General features: G+C 43.9%; 1 protein-coding gene and 1 long non-coding RNA gene across 2 annotated transcripts; one reads left to right on the forward strand and one right to left on the reverse strand.

Annotated features, from left to right (window-relative positions):
* Window positions 1-454: 454 nt before the first annotated feature.
* On the reverse strand, window positions 455-2541 carry LOC120784678. The gene is made up of 3 exons (XR_005706474.1): window positions 2389-2541; window positions 728-1069; window positions 455-587 (listed from the first exon to the last, which is right to left on the reverse strand). It is a non-coding gene; the product is annotated as an uncharacterized LOC120784678 (long non-coding RNA).
* On the forward strand, window positions 455-14678 carry bnipl (BCL2 interacting protein like). Its single transcript, XM_040118659.1, has 10 exons — window positions 455-632; window positions 6063-6143; window positions 7415-7467; window positions 9156-9410; window positions 10199-10393; window positions 11284-11386; window positions 12028-12159; window positions 12393-12479; window positions 13466-13564; window positions 13846-14678. Exons 1-10 carry the CDS (start codon window positions 598-600, stop codon window positions 13868-13870), a joined length of 1065 nt encoding a protein of 354 aa, XP_039974593.1. The 5' UTR covers window positions 455-597; the 3' UTR covers window positions 13871-14678.
* The last annotated feature ends 1392 nt before the right edge of the window (window positions 14679-16070 follow it).

A 16070-nucleotide genomic window follows, 5' to 3' on the forward strand; every position in this document is an offset into this window, starting at 1 on the left:
TTAGACCGGGTCTTTCAAGTCACAGTATATTTTGGATGACTAAAACAAAGATTTGAACTTTTGTAATTATTTAAGTTTAGAGCTTGAGCTAATTACAGAAATAGACTTTCAAACTTACAAATATTACTTATTTACTTTTTAAGTTAAAGCATTTTTTCCTGTATAATAATTTTTACTCACCATGAGTGTTTTTATTCATCATTCCTGATTTACCTGTGTCTCTGTAATAAAACATGATAAACTTTTGTCTCAGCAGAGGATAGGCAAAGGGACCCTGAGGACTCCTGTCACTTCCTCCTGCTTTAAATAGCCTCAGCAGCTGATTGATTGATATTAATGAGGTCAGAGGGAAGCTGATCTGCCACTTCAACTGTCTGCAAGGAACAGGTGAGCTTCAGCCAATCCGATGGCGGCTCAAATGTGAAATGTAGCCGAACCTGTCTGGAAAAGAGAGAGAAAGAGAGGGCGTGCAATCCCATAGAGTCAGAGTGGGAACTCCCTCAGAGAGAGAGGAAGCTGTGACTTCGACACACACACAGCGGCGTCCAGCAAGTCATATATGTTGGTCAGAACACGCTGTGACATCACTGTGACATCATGAGTGGGCGCACGGAGAGGAATGCGGAGGAAAGGTACGTTAATAAATATAATTAAAACACTCTGTCTGTGTTTGTGTGTGTGTGTGTGTGTGTGTGTGTGTGTGTGTGTGTTTGTGTGTTTCCTGTACCAGCAGCAGTAAGAGGAAGTTTGGTTGAAGTTGTATTTTGGATGTCAGCGTTCCATCTTCCAGACGGTCTGTGAAGGGGTCGCTGTTGTGCATTCGCTGTCATCTCAATATTTTTTTTTATTAGTGGGAAGTGATGTCAGCTGACTTCATGTCTGCTGTGATGTTTTGTTTCTTGGTTCAGTCCAGGTCCAGGTCCAGGTTCAGACCCACATCAGTGCCTTGGTCTCTGCTTTCTGTTTCATTCGTCAGTTCTGCAGCTCTTCATGGATCCAGATCACATTTCAGAGTTTTTTCTCTCCCCAGAACCTGAGGTCATCAGACATCTCTGGCTCTAAAATGAGTCTTAAAACAGTCAACATGGACAGTTTAAAACAAGAAGGACGAAAATCGACGCAGCAGAACCAGAGACATTTTATGTTTTCGCCATTCACTCTTCTTCTCTTGTCAAAACCTGGTGCTTACATTACCCACAATGCACCTGGGCTTATGGGTGTGTCTTGCTAGTAGGTGCTAATGTGTGAGGAGCAGCTAAGAGGTCTGTTGAGCTCACTTCTTTCTTACATTTATCAAACTCCACACAGCTCCCTCTGCAGATACCGAGGGCTTCACACTGCTTTAAAACACATGCAGTCACACCCCCAACAACTGGAAACACCCGGAGATGTGCTAAATCCCCCTGGAACAACCTGAAATAATCTAGGAACCTCCTCATCAGAAATCCTGGAACCTTGTCAAGCACTCCTTAAACTGCCTCAAGAACCCCTGAGTCCCCCTCAAGCATCCTGGACCTTTCTCAAGAATTGTGGAACCTCTTCAGGTACTTCTGAATCTATCTAATCAAAACCTGGAACTCCTCTCAAGAGTCTTGGATCCTCCTTAAGTACCACTGGAAGCACTTCAAGTACTCTGGAACCTTTTCAGGGACCCTGGAATCTCCTTACAAAACCCCAAGCCTCACTCAAGAACTCCTTGAGCCTCATTAAACATGTCTGGAACTTCTTCAAAAAGTCCTAGAACAACCTAAAATAATTGCTGAAACGTCTCACCAGACTAGAATTGCCCCAAACACTAATTTAACCTCTTCAAGCACTTGGAAACCCCATCAAGAACCCTGGAAATTCCTCAAGAACTCTTTACCTCTCAAAGAACTGTTGGAAACTTCTCAATTTTATCTGGAATCACCTGAAAAATACCTTAACCATCCTGAAACCTTCCTGGAGTTTTTTCAAGCACTTCTGGAATCTCTTCAGGCACTCCCCAAAGATATCTGGAACCTCCTTAAGCACTTTAAAAAACACCTTTGAATTTCTCAGGAAACCTGAATCCCTCTCTAGAGCCCTGGAATCTGCCACAGAACCATCAACTGGACAAATAAGGACACCCGTAAGACCCTTAGGGATAACACCGAAGCACGCTGAGTGTTTCTATCCGCTGGATGTTTCAGTTCTGTTTTTTCCCAGCTGGACCATGAAGGCAGCACATTGGAAACATGACCCCACCACCACCACCACCACCTGAGGAGGACGTCCCACTTTCTGTTCCACATCTGATCTCCTTTACCTGTGACCTGAGCTTACACCTGAGTGGGTGTGTCAGATAAAGCGTCTCAGTTCTGCTTCAGTAACAAGAAACGGAGGAACAATAGAGCCCCACCCCCTCACCTGCTCAGGTGTGTCTCTTTGAACAGTCAGAATCAGAGCAGTCAGGCAGGTTCGTTCCGTCTGATCGGATTCAGATTTTATTGGAACTTCGAGCTCCTCACTGGCTCGACTGGATGCCAAACTGAGTTGCCTGCCAACACGTGACAGGTGAGAGCCACCTGACTGCATGTCTGACCAGAAATAACCTTAAAATGAAAGAAAAGTACATGGAGTCTGGTTTCAGAGAGCAAACACAGGAATATTTGTCTGCGCGTGCGTATGCGCATATTTATATGTGTCTGGTATTCATGATGTTGTGGGGACACATGTTCCCACGGTCTCATTTTGAGGGCTCACCGGTCCTCACAAGCTTAAATGTTTATTTATGGTTAAATTTTGTCTTTAAAGTTAAAGTTCATGATTACTAACATGTTGAGCTCAGATTGACCTCGAGAGAATGAATGTAAATGAATACAGTGTCCTCACAGTTGGAGTAATCTGTGTTTGTGCAGGTCTGTTTTGGTTGTGTTGACAGAACAAAAGTTCAGTCTGTTGATTCAGCGTTTGTTCCAACTTACAGCTCCACTGTTTTCTCTCCGGAGGGTTTGCGAACTTTTCAACTAATGTGGTTTTTGCATTATTCTGAGAGGGTCCCTGTGTCCAGATTGTAGTCTCCATTCTGCCCACGTGAAGGGTGTAGGTCTGGTTTTAACTTTTGTAGGAACGTTTTTGTCAGATGACCAATCTGGAGGATACAAACGAATCAGTTGGATATCCTATTCTGTCCATGTCCATGTCATAATGAGCCATATGATAATATCTGAACTCCTGGTCCATACATGAAGGGGGGTGTGATGGTGTTAGTTATAATATAGTGTTAATACTTGTCTGTTTTAATCAACTCACCTGCACAATTATACCTTTTTGATAGTGGACCACCAAAGACTCTGTACATGTGTGTGTCTGGTTTTATCAATGATTTAGTTGATCATTTTTATGTAATTATTTATTTTTTATATATTAATTTTTTATTTAACCTTTGCAGTGCAGTCAGTGAGCACAGTGCCAGCATTTATCCATCCAAAGCTCTTGACATCTTTTTACAGGAAACACCCAGATGTGGCAACACTGCTCAGATCTGACCGGTAACACTACGGGGTGTTAACGTTATTGTTAAAGTATCGGTAGGGACAGTTCCCCAACACCTGGACACCGAGCAGCCCCAGATCTGTTCAGACATGATGAGCATCACCTGTGGGGCGGGGATCAAATCTTCCCTGTGCTCATCGGTAATTTAACACATGGTTCAGGACGACATTTTAACCCTGGTGAAATGACAGGATCTGGTCTGTAACAGACATGGACATTCAGCAAGACAAAGACAAAGACAAAAACCTCCCCAAGAGGGCGCCGCAGAGCTGAAGGGGGGGCAAAGACACTGAGGTGAATCAGTCAAAACTGGTCCTCCTTCTCAGATTCCTGAGTCAGACCTGGACACAGACATGAAACACGTTGATATGTTTCAGTGAGACTTCCACTTCCCGAGGACGTCATTATCTCTGATGTCTCTCCAGAATAAAGCTTCAGAAATCCACTTAGGAACCAGAGGAAAAAGAGGCTGCAGAGCTTCATTCAGAATCTTCATGTTTTTAAGTTTCCTTCAGTATCACAGTGATTCAGTGACAGTTGTCTGAACATCCACGGCAACACTGAAAACGGGAGGTGGTCACAGCTGATTCAGCAGCTTTTACTGGGACAAACTCTGAGATCCACTTTAAAATCCTCAGTAAAAGTTAAAATCACCAACAGAAATCCAGTCTGAATGTACCTATTCCTAATAAAATAGTGTTTGATTAAAGTGACAGTAAACAAAGCGAGGCACTGAAGCTGGAGCCTTGTGCAACACAGGGAGATACAGGGTGGAACATACCGCAAGGAGGACTGGAGCGGCTCACCAGACAATATTTGCCCCCTGACGGCTTAATCCACGCATGTGTTAAAGTTTATGACAAATCTACAGAGGGAAGAAGAAAACACAGATCTGACATCAGTTTCAGCAGAACCAGTTCCGATCAAACTCCTGATTTGGTTCTTTGGTCTTTCTGGTTTTTCAGAGTGTCTGAGGACAATAAGCAAATATTTATAGTTTTAACACGACACACCTCCACCTGTCTGTCAACCAAATCTCTCTCACTGTCTGAAGTCTGTTCGACCAATCAAAAAGCCCGTCAGTAAGTGGCTGGAGTTGGAAATTCGGTTGATGTTTGTTTGTTTTGCTGTCAGTTTTCATGTGAAGGGGAAAAAACTGTTGAAACTAAAAAAGTCAGACTGTCATTTAAAACCTTAAACATTCGGGATTTCAGAGCTGCACGAGTCCTGACTGTCCCTGAACTCACCGTACTGTCCTGACACTAACACCTGACTGATTACATTATGATGATGATGATGATGAAGTAAACCTCGGTCATAGTCTCTCAAACAGCCACGTCGGTCTGACATGAGCTTATAAGATACCGTGAACTAACGCAAACCAGATCCGGATACATCACATGCTCTTTTTCACGACATTACAGAGTCCAAAAATATAAAAAAAAAAAAATTTGAGAACTGTTGTGTCTATAATATCATTTATAAATTACATACATGACACATCAGAGAAATCAAAGTAAATACCGATTAATTACTCCATTTTACTTGTTCTCCACACTTCTGAAACAACATCTAAAGAAACTTAAACTCCTCACAATGAATCATTCTCATTATCTGGGCAGCAGAATCATTTAGGGTTGTGTTGAGCCTTTTTATGGAAAACTGACCCTTTTTTTCCACTTCTAGAGAAAAATATTGTACAACTAAAGATCTCTGACATTATGTATAAATAAGATGTAGCGTGATTCAGAGCCGTATTTAGTTTAATATACAGATAAGTCCTGAAAGGAGGAGTCCGTGATTCTGGAGAAAGACTTGATACCTGAACTCAGCCAAACAAATACTCCCTTCAGCGCTCCTTCAGAAGCTCCGCCCCCCCAAATCATGGACGCACATCGCCAAGGCAATGACAACATTGGGACCCGGGAAAAATCCCGGCAGGCCGCTCTTTACCGGCCCTCTCTGTGCGCCTGTCATGCGGGAATCCAGCGCAGCGTTTCTTTCCCAGTCCGACCGTTGGAAAACCTCACCGGCGTTAACGCGGGTCTTCCCTCCCGCCTGATCATACCACTCCTTTCTCAACTTCTGTTCCTCACACCTTCTCCTCTTAGGCTGTTAACTGACAATCTCTCCTTCTCTGTCACGTTTCACGTTAGCACGCGCCAGAATTAGCGTCTCTCTCGCGCCCACTGCCCCTCCCGTGCACGAGCATGATCGCCCTCAGGTGCTGATTGGCCGGAAGACTCGGTCCAAGCCTCTGTTTGTTTCCCATTTACAGAACCAGGCTTGTGTAGGAAGTCTGGTTCTTTTGGTTTTTGTTTTTTCTGCACACACGGACAGCTAGAGGACTGTGAGGCGATATTCACTGAATTTGACAAGAGGTGCATTGGATTAGAATCACTCATGTTATTGTGCCCAGAAATACTGAAAACCATTTTTTTTTCTCTGTTCCAATTTGGATTAAAGTTCTTTAAAAAAAAAGCTCAGATTAGTTTTGTCGTCAGTTGTTGCTGTTGATTGTAATGGTCCCTCTTTTTTCCCTGCAGGGCTCCTATAGAGACGTCGGACCCCCCCAACATCCAGGACATGGAGCTGAGGGAGGAGTGGCAGGACGACGGCTTCCCCAGGTCTGTGCAGTGATGTTTGACCTCCGACCTGTTAGTTCACCTGCCGCCTCAGTGAGAACGCACAGACACACTGAACCTCTGGTTTTATCCATAAAGCAGCAGCTGGCTGATGACATGTTCGCACGTACAACGGTTTTTCTGCAGTGATAATGTGGATAAATCTGAAAATATGTTTTGCAGCACGTCAGGTTGTTCTCTGAGTTTTCTGTCTTGAAACAGAAAAATACTGAAATCTTTTTCTTCGTTTTGCTTTCATTCAGTTGTTTCCTCCTCTTTCTTTTAGCAGATCCTCGGATCTGTTCCGTCTCCGCCGAATATCTGATCTTCTTATCAAACAGTCCAGCTCTTGTCGTTGATCGCAGTTTTCGTGACAACAGACACAGATTTGTCAATGAGAAAAGGACAACAGCTGAATTTGTGTTATTGGCTTAAACAAGATATGACGGAAAAGAATGACAGCTGGTTTATATTCAATGATAATAATAATCATCTTTATTGACCTGAATATTGAGGTTACGTTTCCGCGATAAAATAAAACAGATATATCAATCAATAAATCACAAGGCAGGTGTTTCTCTGCCCCCCTGTGGATCGGTAAAGTCGAATCTCTGTTCACTCCAGCATTTTTAGATTTTTCAGTCTGATCCTCTCTGGAAAGCGTTTTCCGTCTCAGTGTGGATGAAGATCAGACTGACAGTTATAGTTTAAATCAAATCATCACCTGTGTGTTTTCAGAGTCAAACTGCAGCTCAGATTCAACCCAACAGACTCTGTTTCTTATTCTTCGCTCAGTTTCTGCAGCTGGAAGCTTCAAACAGTCGCTCGGTGAAACCGGTTTCCAGCAGCAAACTGGAGGTTTCTGTTCACTGTGTTACAGCCACTGATGGTGGATGAAGCCTGATGAGACTTTGGGGTTTTCTTTCTGTTTTTGCTGAAAAAAGATTCAAAGTTTCTGGCTTTCAATGAAGCAAACACAGCGACATCTGGTGGTTTGTAAAACTTACAGCAGCTGAATCACCAGAGCACCTCACTGATTTTAATTGGTTTTAGTCTCATGTGGCAATAAAAGAAAATCTCTAGTATTTTTGTTCAGAGATGCTGCAGTAAATATGGATGTTACTGTGCATTATGTTGCAGTAACATTATTAATAAATGTATTGTCCAAAATGCCTGGATAAAAATATTTTTATTGGTATGAAATATGAATGTACCTTACTGGTAGACTTTGTTTTTAACTTCATTATTTCATGTTTCTATTCACTGCGATCCAGGCCTCTCCCCGAGGATTGTGGGAATCCAGAGGAGGCAGAGAGCCCGTCAAGAGGTGAGAGCAGCAAACAGGTAACCCTGAAACTCATTTTTGGGCTGGACTGCAACAGTGGGGGCAGCTCTATAAACATGAATGTCAGTGACTGACTGACTCACTGACCGACAGAGTGTTGGAGTTTCCCCATTGGTCGTTGCTCTTTCAAAATGAATTGGGCAAAAACAGTTTATCACGTCATCGGGGGTGTTTACAGGAAGTGTTGCCAATTTATTTTGTCGCTAGATTTACCGACTTTTCAGACACACCTCTGTATGTTTCTCATTCAACTGACCAGACGGCAGCTGACACAGACGTGAAAGAGCTTCTATCTTCCTCTCAGTACTGATCATTTTAAATATACCTGACATCTCAGCTCAGCCGTCGTCTTTAACTCATGTGTCTGGTGATTCTGTCAGACGACGTCGATGTTGTAAAACCAGGATTTTAGCAGCAGAGCAGCAGCTTGGAAACGTCTTGGAAGTGACTGCTGGTTCACATGTCGTCTTAATGGGCCACGTTTCAGTCACTGTTTCATACTTGTTCCGTCGTCTGACAACAGAAACAAAAAAACACGTAAATACGTGACTAAAGAGACTAGGAGAGAGTTGCAAACAGATAAAGGGCGGTCCAGCCATATGCTAGGTTCTGAACTGGTCTTGTTTTATTTCTACATCTTTATTTGGTTCATACAAACTCAGACAAACCATCAAATGTTACATTTTTACTTCATCAAACACCAAAGTCCTTGTTGCAGTTTGGTGTTTTAATGTGGGTGTTTTCTTATTTAATCCGTGGTGATGTTTTATTGTTTAATTTTATGTTTATATCTGTTAACATCTCGGGGACCATGTTGGAAATAAGTCTTTTCACTTCTATGTTATCCCCGGGGTTTTTTTATGTCGGTAATGCATAAATAAATCTGTATCATATCATAACGTATAAACAAGAAAAACGAAAAGAAAAAGTATTATATAAATATTTAAAAAGAGGTTTTCATTGTAGACGATCATTGTGTTTTTGTCATGTAGTTTCACAGTCTCCTCTCAGTCCTGAGCTGCTGTATTCTGGCGTGAGATCACATTTGTTTTTGTGAAGATTTATTTTGTAGATTCATAGTAGCTTTCATTAATTCTAACCACATATAGATTACGCATTTCATATTTTATTCCTTATTTTACATGGGCCCTACATAATGTTTACTTTGCCTGTAGTGTTGGTAATTATTTAGATTTGTGGATTGATAGAAAGACGGTGAAGTGTCTTATGTGTTGTCAGTGTTCAGTTGTCCCACAGTTTAAGAGGACATTGAAGTTGACCAAGTTACACGGAAGAAACTGTTTTTCCTTGCCCTCAACGTGAGAGCAGCTTTAATTCAGTATCAATTAGACAGTTAATGTTAAGAGTAACCAGAGTTACACCGGGGTTTCTTTGTGACCGTTTGCATGTACAGATATAAAACCAAAATGATTTAAAATTTAAAAAATAACTTAATTTCTGAAAAGAGAAGTCATCGTCCCACACAGCATTTGACACGACTCATTAATCTAAAATAGAATTCACATGAATACGTTCAGAAAATAAAGGTTTGTTTTTGTGTCAGTATTATAAAATCCACAGGATTCACAAGGTCAAATTAATATTTTCAATATTAAATATTTATATTGTATATTCCAGTAGCGTCTAATGTCCCGCCCTCCTCTCTTTAGCCCCGCCCACCAGCCTCGCTCTATCGGGTATGGTTAGGGGCGGGACTAAGAAGCGCCTGGCAGCCCCGACTCTCAGCCTGACTCTGAGCCACAGAGACTCTCACGACCTGAGCACCGACGGCTTCTCTGCCGCTGCCCTGTCAGCGACGCCAGACGACACACCGTCACTGGACATCAACCTGGAGGCTCTGGAGACTCCATCAGACAGTGAGACGGGAACGCTGCCGGACAGCACCCACGAGCTGGAATGGGATGGTGAGACACCAGTCAGCTGACCTTTAACTACAGCTGATCTGACCTGCTCTAAAGGACTTCACTGTAGTTCATTTTGTTTTTTTGTTTTTTTGTCCCTTTGTGGTTGTTTTTTTTTTTTTTTGTATCTTTGAGGTCAGTTTTTGTTTCTTTGAGGTCAGTTTTTGTGTCTTTGTGGTCGTTTTGAGGCTATTTCAGTGACCTTCCAGCAAGGGATGTTAACACTTCAATCTGGCTATATGGCTCAAAAGCCTCCTGACCCTCTGGCCCCTGGGCCGGTTTTGGTCTGCCCATTCAGTAATCTGTTGAAGACTCGGGAGCACAGTGAGCTGTCGGATGACGAGCTGCAGGCGACAGGCTGCACAGCTCCACCTCCCTCCAGTGTTTCCTGAAAACTGCTGACTGAAGCATGAAATCAGATGGAAGCTGTAGTTATTAAAACAACCTAGGTTTGTTTGGCTGCACTGGGACAGGTACACCAGCTGAACAAAGTAGCTGCTATAACACTGCTTACCGTAGTGTTAAACCACACCTGCTGTTATCGTGGTAACCACAGGCGTCACCAAGTCAACCAGGACTGAAGAAATTTTTGATCCATTCAATCACTGACCTCTGAAATGCGGGTTATGAGTTGGGGGACGGGCAGAGATGTAGAGCTGTGTGGCGTCTGCAAAGCATCTTGACCGAAATGTCATGTTAATAAAACGGGACCCTGAGGAACACCACCAGAAATATTTACTTCTGAACAGATGGCCACTGATTACCTTTGAACTCTAAACTCTCTTTGACAGATGACCTCCCCCGGGTGGGGAGGGGGCGCGCTGTGGGCGTGGCCAGCAGTCCGGTGGAGCAGTCAGAGGGTCTGATGGGGCTGGACCAGGTGGACAGCAGGGGGCGCCGCTGGAGGAGGTTCTGCATCTCCGGACAAGAATACCATGTCAACATGAGCGTCCTGGAGCCGTACCTGCAGGTCCTGTCTCACGGAGGTCAGAGGTCAAATATATTACTCACCTGAAACTGACAGTGAGGTCAGGAGGGGCAGTCACACATACTGCCCACCCTGCTGGCAGAAAGCAGTAACTACAGGAGCAGTAAAGTGAGAGAAGAGAGTTTGAAGTTTGAGCCGAATTTGGTTGAAATTGGATGAAGCATTCAAGAGTTATAGCAGGTTGAATTGATTTGACCACACCCACAAAAGGTTGTTAGCCAGCCCTCTAAAAACGACACCTGATATCTCAGATCAAACGTGGACAGTGTTTGGGGTCGAACAGACATGGTATGGACCACGTTTGGAGAAACTAGGTCCAAAAGATGGAGGATGTACGATAGGGAGTCCAAAGTGTGTCTAGCAAAACATTGTGAAGCATTGAGGTATGGGGAAGCTTCTTCTAGCCATTACAGGGGTTGAGATATCCATCATGTGTCGTCATGTTTCGATCATTCCCCATAGAAATCCATTAAAAAAAATCCATTAAAAAAACCATAAAATCCACCGTAACATAAATCAGCACCAGAATTCATAGCAGGTATCTCCTGAACATGATTAACTTTTAGCTTTGGGACCAAGTTTCTACCTACAAGCGTGAAGGAGTAGTAGGAAGACAAAAATGGAAGAAACAGAGGATGACAGCTCCTCTGGACAAACCAGACTCAGTTTTGACCAGATATGTCGTTTCTGTCTTTTCTGCTTAACTTTTCCTGTTACACTTTCACAGCTCAGGCAGCTGCTCTGGACAGTTATCTGTAAACAGGTGTGACTGTAACACACCTGTAACACACCTGTAACACACCTGTAACACACCTGTTACCTGCGTGGTACGGTGGTACATCAAACGTCAAACTGTGACTCCTCTGTGTGTGTCTGATTGGTTGTCAGGTTACTATGGAGACGGGATGAACGCCATCATCCTGTTCACTTCCTGTTACCTGCCGGAGAACACGGTGGAAAACTACGAGTACGTCATGGACAACCTGTTCAGGTGAGTTTGGTTGTGTTTGATCGCAGAGACGGAATCTACAAACACGATGTTGCTCTTTCTCTGAATAGACTGCGGGCTGATGAGAAACCCTGAACATTTAGGACGATGAAAAAAAATGAGAATTATGTTGTAGATGATTTGTATGTTCCCAGCTGAGATCTAGTGTTTTACTGTTGATACTGGTTTGTCAGTCTGGAAGAAGAAAAGTGGATTTGTTCAATGTGACGTCTGACTGAGAAAATTTTCCACATCAGTATGTTATTTGATCGATTATAAAAGTGTTTTTAATGTTTTAACTTTCTTTGTATGTTTTTCCTGAAAATTACTGTTTTGTAAATCAGCAGTGTCTGGTAAACGAAACTAAAAATGAACTTTACTGAAGGAGCAGATGGAGACGGAAAAAACTAGACAATGAGGATTATTCACGAGTGTGAGCACTGAGACCAGTTTGTGTGTAAAAATGAAGCGTCCGCTCTGAATGGAGCAAAGTGTCAAGCGGAAGTGCTAAGTATCTGCACTGGAAGGAGCTGAAGAGTCAGTTTGGATTTAAGACCTTCATTATAAACCGGGTGTTAAACTGATGAACTCCTGGACGCAGGTGTAGCACAGCGTGTGTTGTACATGTGTTTGTGTACCTGCAGGTACATTGTGGGGACGTTGGACCTGATGGTCTCGGAGAACTACCTGCTGGTCTACCTGTGTGCCATGGCTCCCAGAAACAAACTGCCATCCATCAAATGGCTCCATCAGTGCTACACCTCCATTGACAGAAGGTACGATGGTTTCGCTCACCGGGACGGCGCTGTGGGGTGGAGCTATCACACACACACACACACACACACACACACTTTGTTTCCTGAGTCTGACGTTCGTGTTGTTTCTTTAAATGTCCAGAAACTGCGGAAGATATTACACATTTTTTTGTCATTTTAAAGAAATGCGTAGAAGAAAATAAGCTTGTTTCCATGACGACAAGAGGCGTAATTTGTGTTTTTTTTGTCTCCAGGCTGAAGAAGGACCTGAAGGGGCTTCTGGTGGTCCATCCTGCCTGGTACATCAAGGTTCTCATCACTGTGGTCAAACCCTTCATCAGGTCTGCAACACACACCCATCTACCTGTTTATCAGGGTAACCATAGCAACAGTACATTCCAACGGTTAGGCTGCAGGTAACCGTGCTTCAGTCAATCGACAGGTGGACCTAATCTAGCCCAGGGTTAAACTGACTGCACACACACTTTAAAACATGGAGGAGGATTTTATCACAGCCGACGTCGGTTCCTCTGGTCGGTGGACAGAATACACGATAACAGACTCCGAGGGGTCCACACAGAGACGATGACGGACAGGACATCTAGCCAGACACCCCAAACACCACAGCAACCACCTAACAACCACCCTGTAACGCCAAGGCATCTTTCTGGAGCAACATCACGACCGCCTACCGAAGCCCTAAAACTGAGCAGAAAGACTTGGCGACCACTTCGTACTCACCGCAAACACCCAAGTGACCACCGACCAAACACACTGAACATCATACCAGCCACCTCACAACCACCCTGTGATGCCATGGCAACACTCTTTACTGCCATGACAACCACCTACTGAAGCCCCAGCAACTGCAGTCAAAGAGATGGTGACTGCTTAGCAAACACCTGGAGAAGCCCCCGAAGAGACCCCTAGCCACATCCAGCTAACCGTGTTAAAAACACACGTAGTGGCCACCTGACTACCATTTAGCAACCACCAAGCACCTGTCCACCATGGACCAGAGCAGCTTGTAATACCTGAGCAGTTACCTGGGAGCAGCACATTAACAACCACTTTGAAAATGTGACCAGCCGCTCATCACATAAGAAACACTGCTAACACCTCAGTGACTAGTCAGCATTCATCTGTTGTGCATCCAGTAACCACCGGTTAACATGAGGCACGGACACGTTAGCGGCTCAATGTAAAGAGGAAGCTAATGAGTTAGCGCTTTGTGGGACACACAGCTAGTAGTGAGCCCACTTCACTTTTCTCCATTAGCTCCCTGGGTTTCTGTTGTTCACCAATGACCTCTGACCTCTGCCCACAGTGAGAAGTTCAGCAGGAAGATTCGGTTTGTTCAGAGTCTTCAGCAGCTTTCTCATCTCATCCCCACAGACAGACTGCAGATCCCGGACACCATACGCCAGTAAGACCCAGAACTCTACCGTAGTTCTACTGTCGCTGTTCTACTGACGGGTTGCACTGCCTCGCATGTTTTCCGCTCCACTTCAGTTCGGAGCTCTGGGTAAACTGATATTGCGTTAAATCCCTGACGGACCCTATTGCACCTGTCTCTCTCTCTCTGCTGCCCGTCTCACTGATCTTCACATCTGTTGAGCTGCTTTTCCTTCACCTCTTTTAAATGCACTTGACTTTCCTTTAGTGTCCCGCTTGCTCAATCCTGTTAAATCTCTGATCGTCCTGCAGGTTTGACGAGAAGTTGAACCGATGACGGTAACAGACTCTGAGGTCGATGGAGTGGATGGATCCGAAAGGTCAAAGGTCAACAGGGGCCTCTCAGCCTGCTGACCTTTGACCTGCCTGCCTGCACAGAAAACACACCGACTCTGGGTTTACTTGTCGAGTCTGTCTTTGAACTGGGGGAGGGGGGTAAGTTAAACGTCCGGTTCTCCGGCAGCTTCAGACTCCAGACTCCCTCCTGTACAACTTAGGTTAAAGTGACTGTAAGTACAAACAGAGCATGGATACTGTAAATACTGCAGGTGCACATCAGTGTCGACTGGAGGCATTTTCCCTTAAAATCCCGGGGTCTGGTTTAATCCTCGCCTCTGCGTTTAGTTTTTTCTCATTCACCTCGGTCAGAGCGGGACGAACTGCAGCCGAACACATTTGAATATCAGCACATTGAACAAGGGTTTTACCCGTTGCACTTACATGTACCTGTAATAAAAGCCTCCATCATTGTACTAAATGTTTCTCATATTTTTAATATCTTAGTGTTTGTCCGTGCTGTTATTCTGTTCTTCATCGGCAAACACTGAAGAGATGCTGCGAACGCCAGAAAAGGCAAATAAAGAGGGTGATCAGAGTGTGAAGCGCACAACCCGGGATTTCATAACACGGCCACGACCTCCCAGAACCCGCCAGACCCCATCGATCAGTCGGGAATTTTTCTGGAAAGAACTGCATCAACTCATTTAACTGTTGAGCCATAATTTATCGTAAATGTTAGTGTTTATTTCAAAGAGTCAGTTTGTCCTAGAGGCTGTTTTCTAAAAGCTTTCTCAGCTTTGCCAGGAATAAAACTCTGGTGAGGAAATCACTGAAATCAATAAATTGTTGTTGAATATTTTTTTGCTTATGTATTTCTCTATTATTATTATTCTCCCTCTCTAGCATTATTATTACTCATACCATAAATATATTTCAATTCACAGTCTCTAAAGTCCTGAAACATGAGGTTTTTTATGTTGTGCACACAAGACTAAAAAATAAATCATCTTTCAGGACTTCGGGCAGGTTCAAAAAGAAACGGTATCAGCCTTAAGAAAACATGACCATGTTCGGCTTAAACTGTGAAATGTAAATTGTTCTTTACATGGCTAAAATCATCACATTTAGGAGAAAGAAGAAGTAGAGCCCTGCTGTTACCTGTTGATCAGGTGTCAGAGCAGGTTTTTCCCAGAAGGTTTTGGAGAAAGTGTTTGTACGTAAAAGGGGACAGTTTGGGACAGATTGACCCAAACGGCTAAACTGGGTTCCACAAAATCCTAAACGCCAACTGTGTCGTTTGGACACGGCTGAAATAATCTGAACTCACGGGCTGAAGTTGTTGTTGCTAATAGCATCTGATTTTAGGTCTCAGTAACAGCCTGAGTATCTTTTCTCTGTGTTCCTGTTCTGTCCGGCAGGGGGCGGTCTGCTCCCACAGCTAGGTCTCAGACCGAGGTCCTGGGACCTGCTGGGGTCCCGCAGATGGGTCCAGGGTCTCTGGGAGTTTCCCAAAGACCAATGTAAGACATTTAAGGATTGGATTTTCACTTTTTACAAAGTTCCGTGAATCACGTTGTTGACTCTGATGTTTCTGACGAGTGAAATATTCAAACCATTTACTCCAGGTTTACGTCGCATCATTAAAATATTCGATATGAAATATTCGACATTATTTTGCAAACGTTTCCCCCAAATTCAGCCGGACACTCCGCCTGAATTTAAAACTCAGTTTTCGAAATAAACAACACGAGTTTGTTAAGTCTGTGTATCAGACCCTGGAAATAGTGTGAGGAGAAAAAAAAATCAAGGTCCACTTACTAGTTTGTTCCAGAGCTTTCAACTACTATTTCCTCAGTAAAGAATGGACTCTAGTGCTTCACTCTAAGGCAACACAATGGAAGCCCTGAAAGTGCTGAAACTCCATCGATGATGAAGACCGTGTCATATCGCTGAGGATCCACGGACGCGCGATGTCGACCGTGAAGGTTCCGCAGATCGGAAACGGCTCACCGCGGCAGAACGACTGCGATCCCGGCCGCTTGGAGCGAAAGCGATTTGTTTAAGACGCAGCAACGGCGAGGAGCAAGCTGCTGTTATGGTAACGTACCGTTGCACCGCGCCTCATCTAACGCCGTTATTCAGCCGCTGTGTATTTTCTCTTTCCTTTACCGGCCACGTATGAGTGAGAAAACGGCTTC

The sequence above is a fragment of the Xiphias gladius genome, chromosome 22 (genome assembly GCF_016859285.1).
Source record: "Xiphias gladius isolate SHS-SW01 ecotype Sanya breed wild chromosome 22, ASM1685928v1, whole genome shotgun sequence".
In the NCBI taxonomy this organism is placed as follows: Eukaryota; Metazoa; Chordata; class Actinopteri; order Istiophoriformes; family Xiphiidae; genus Xiphias; species Xiphias gladius.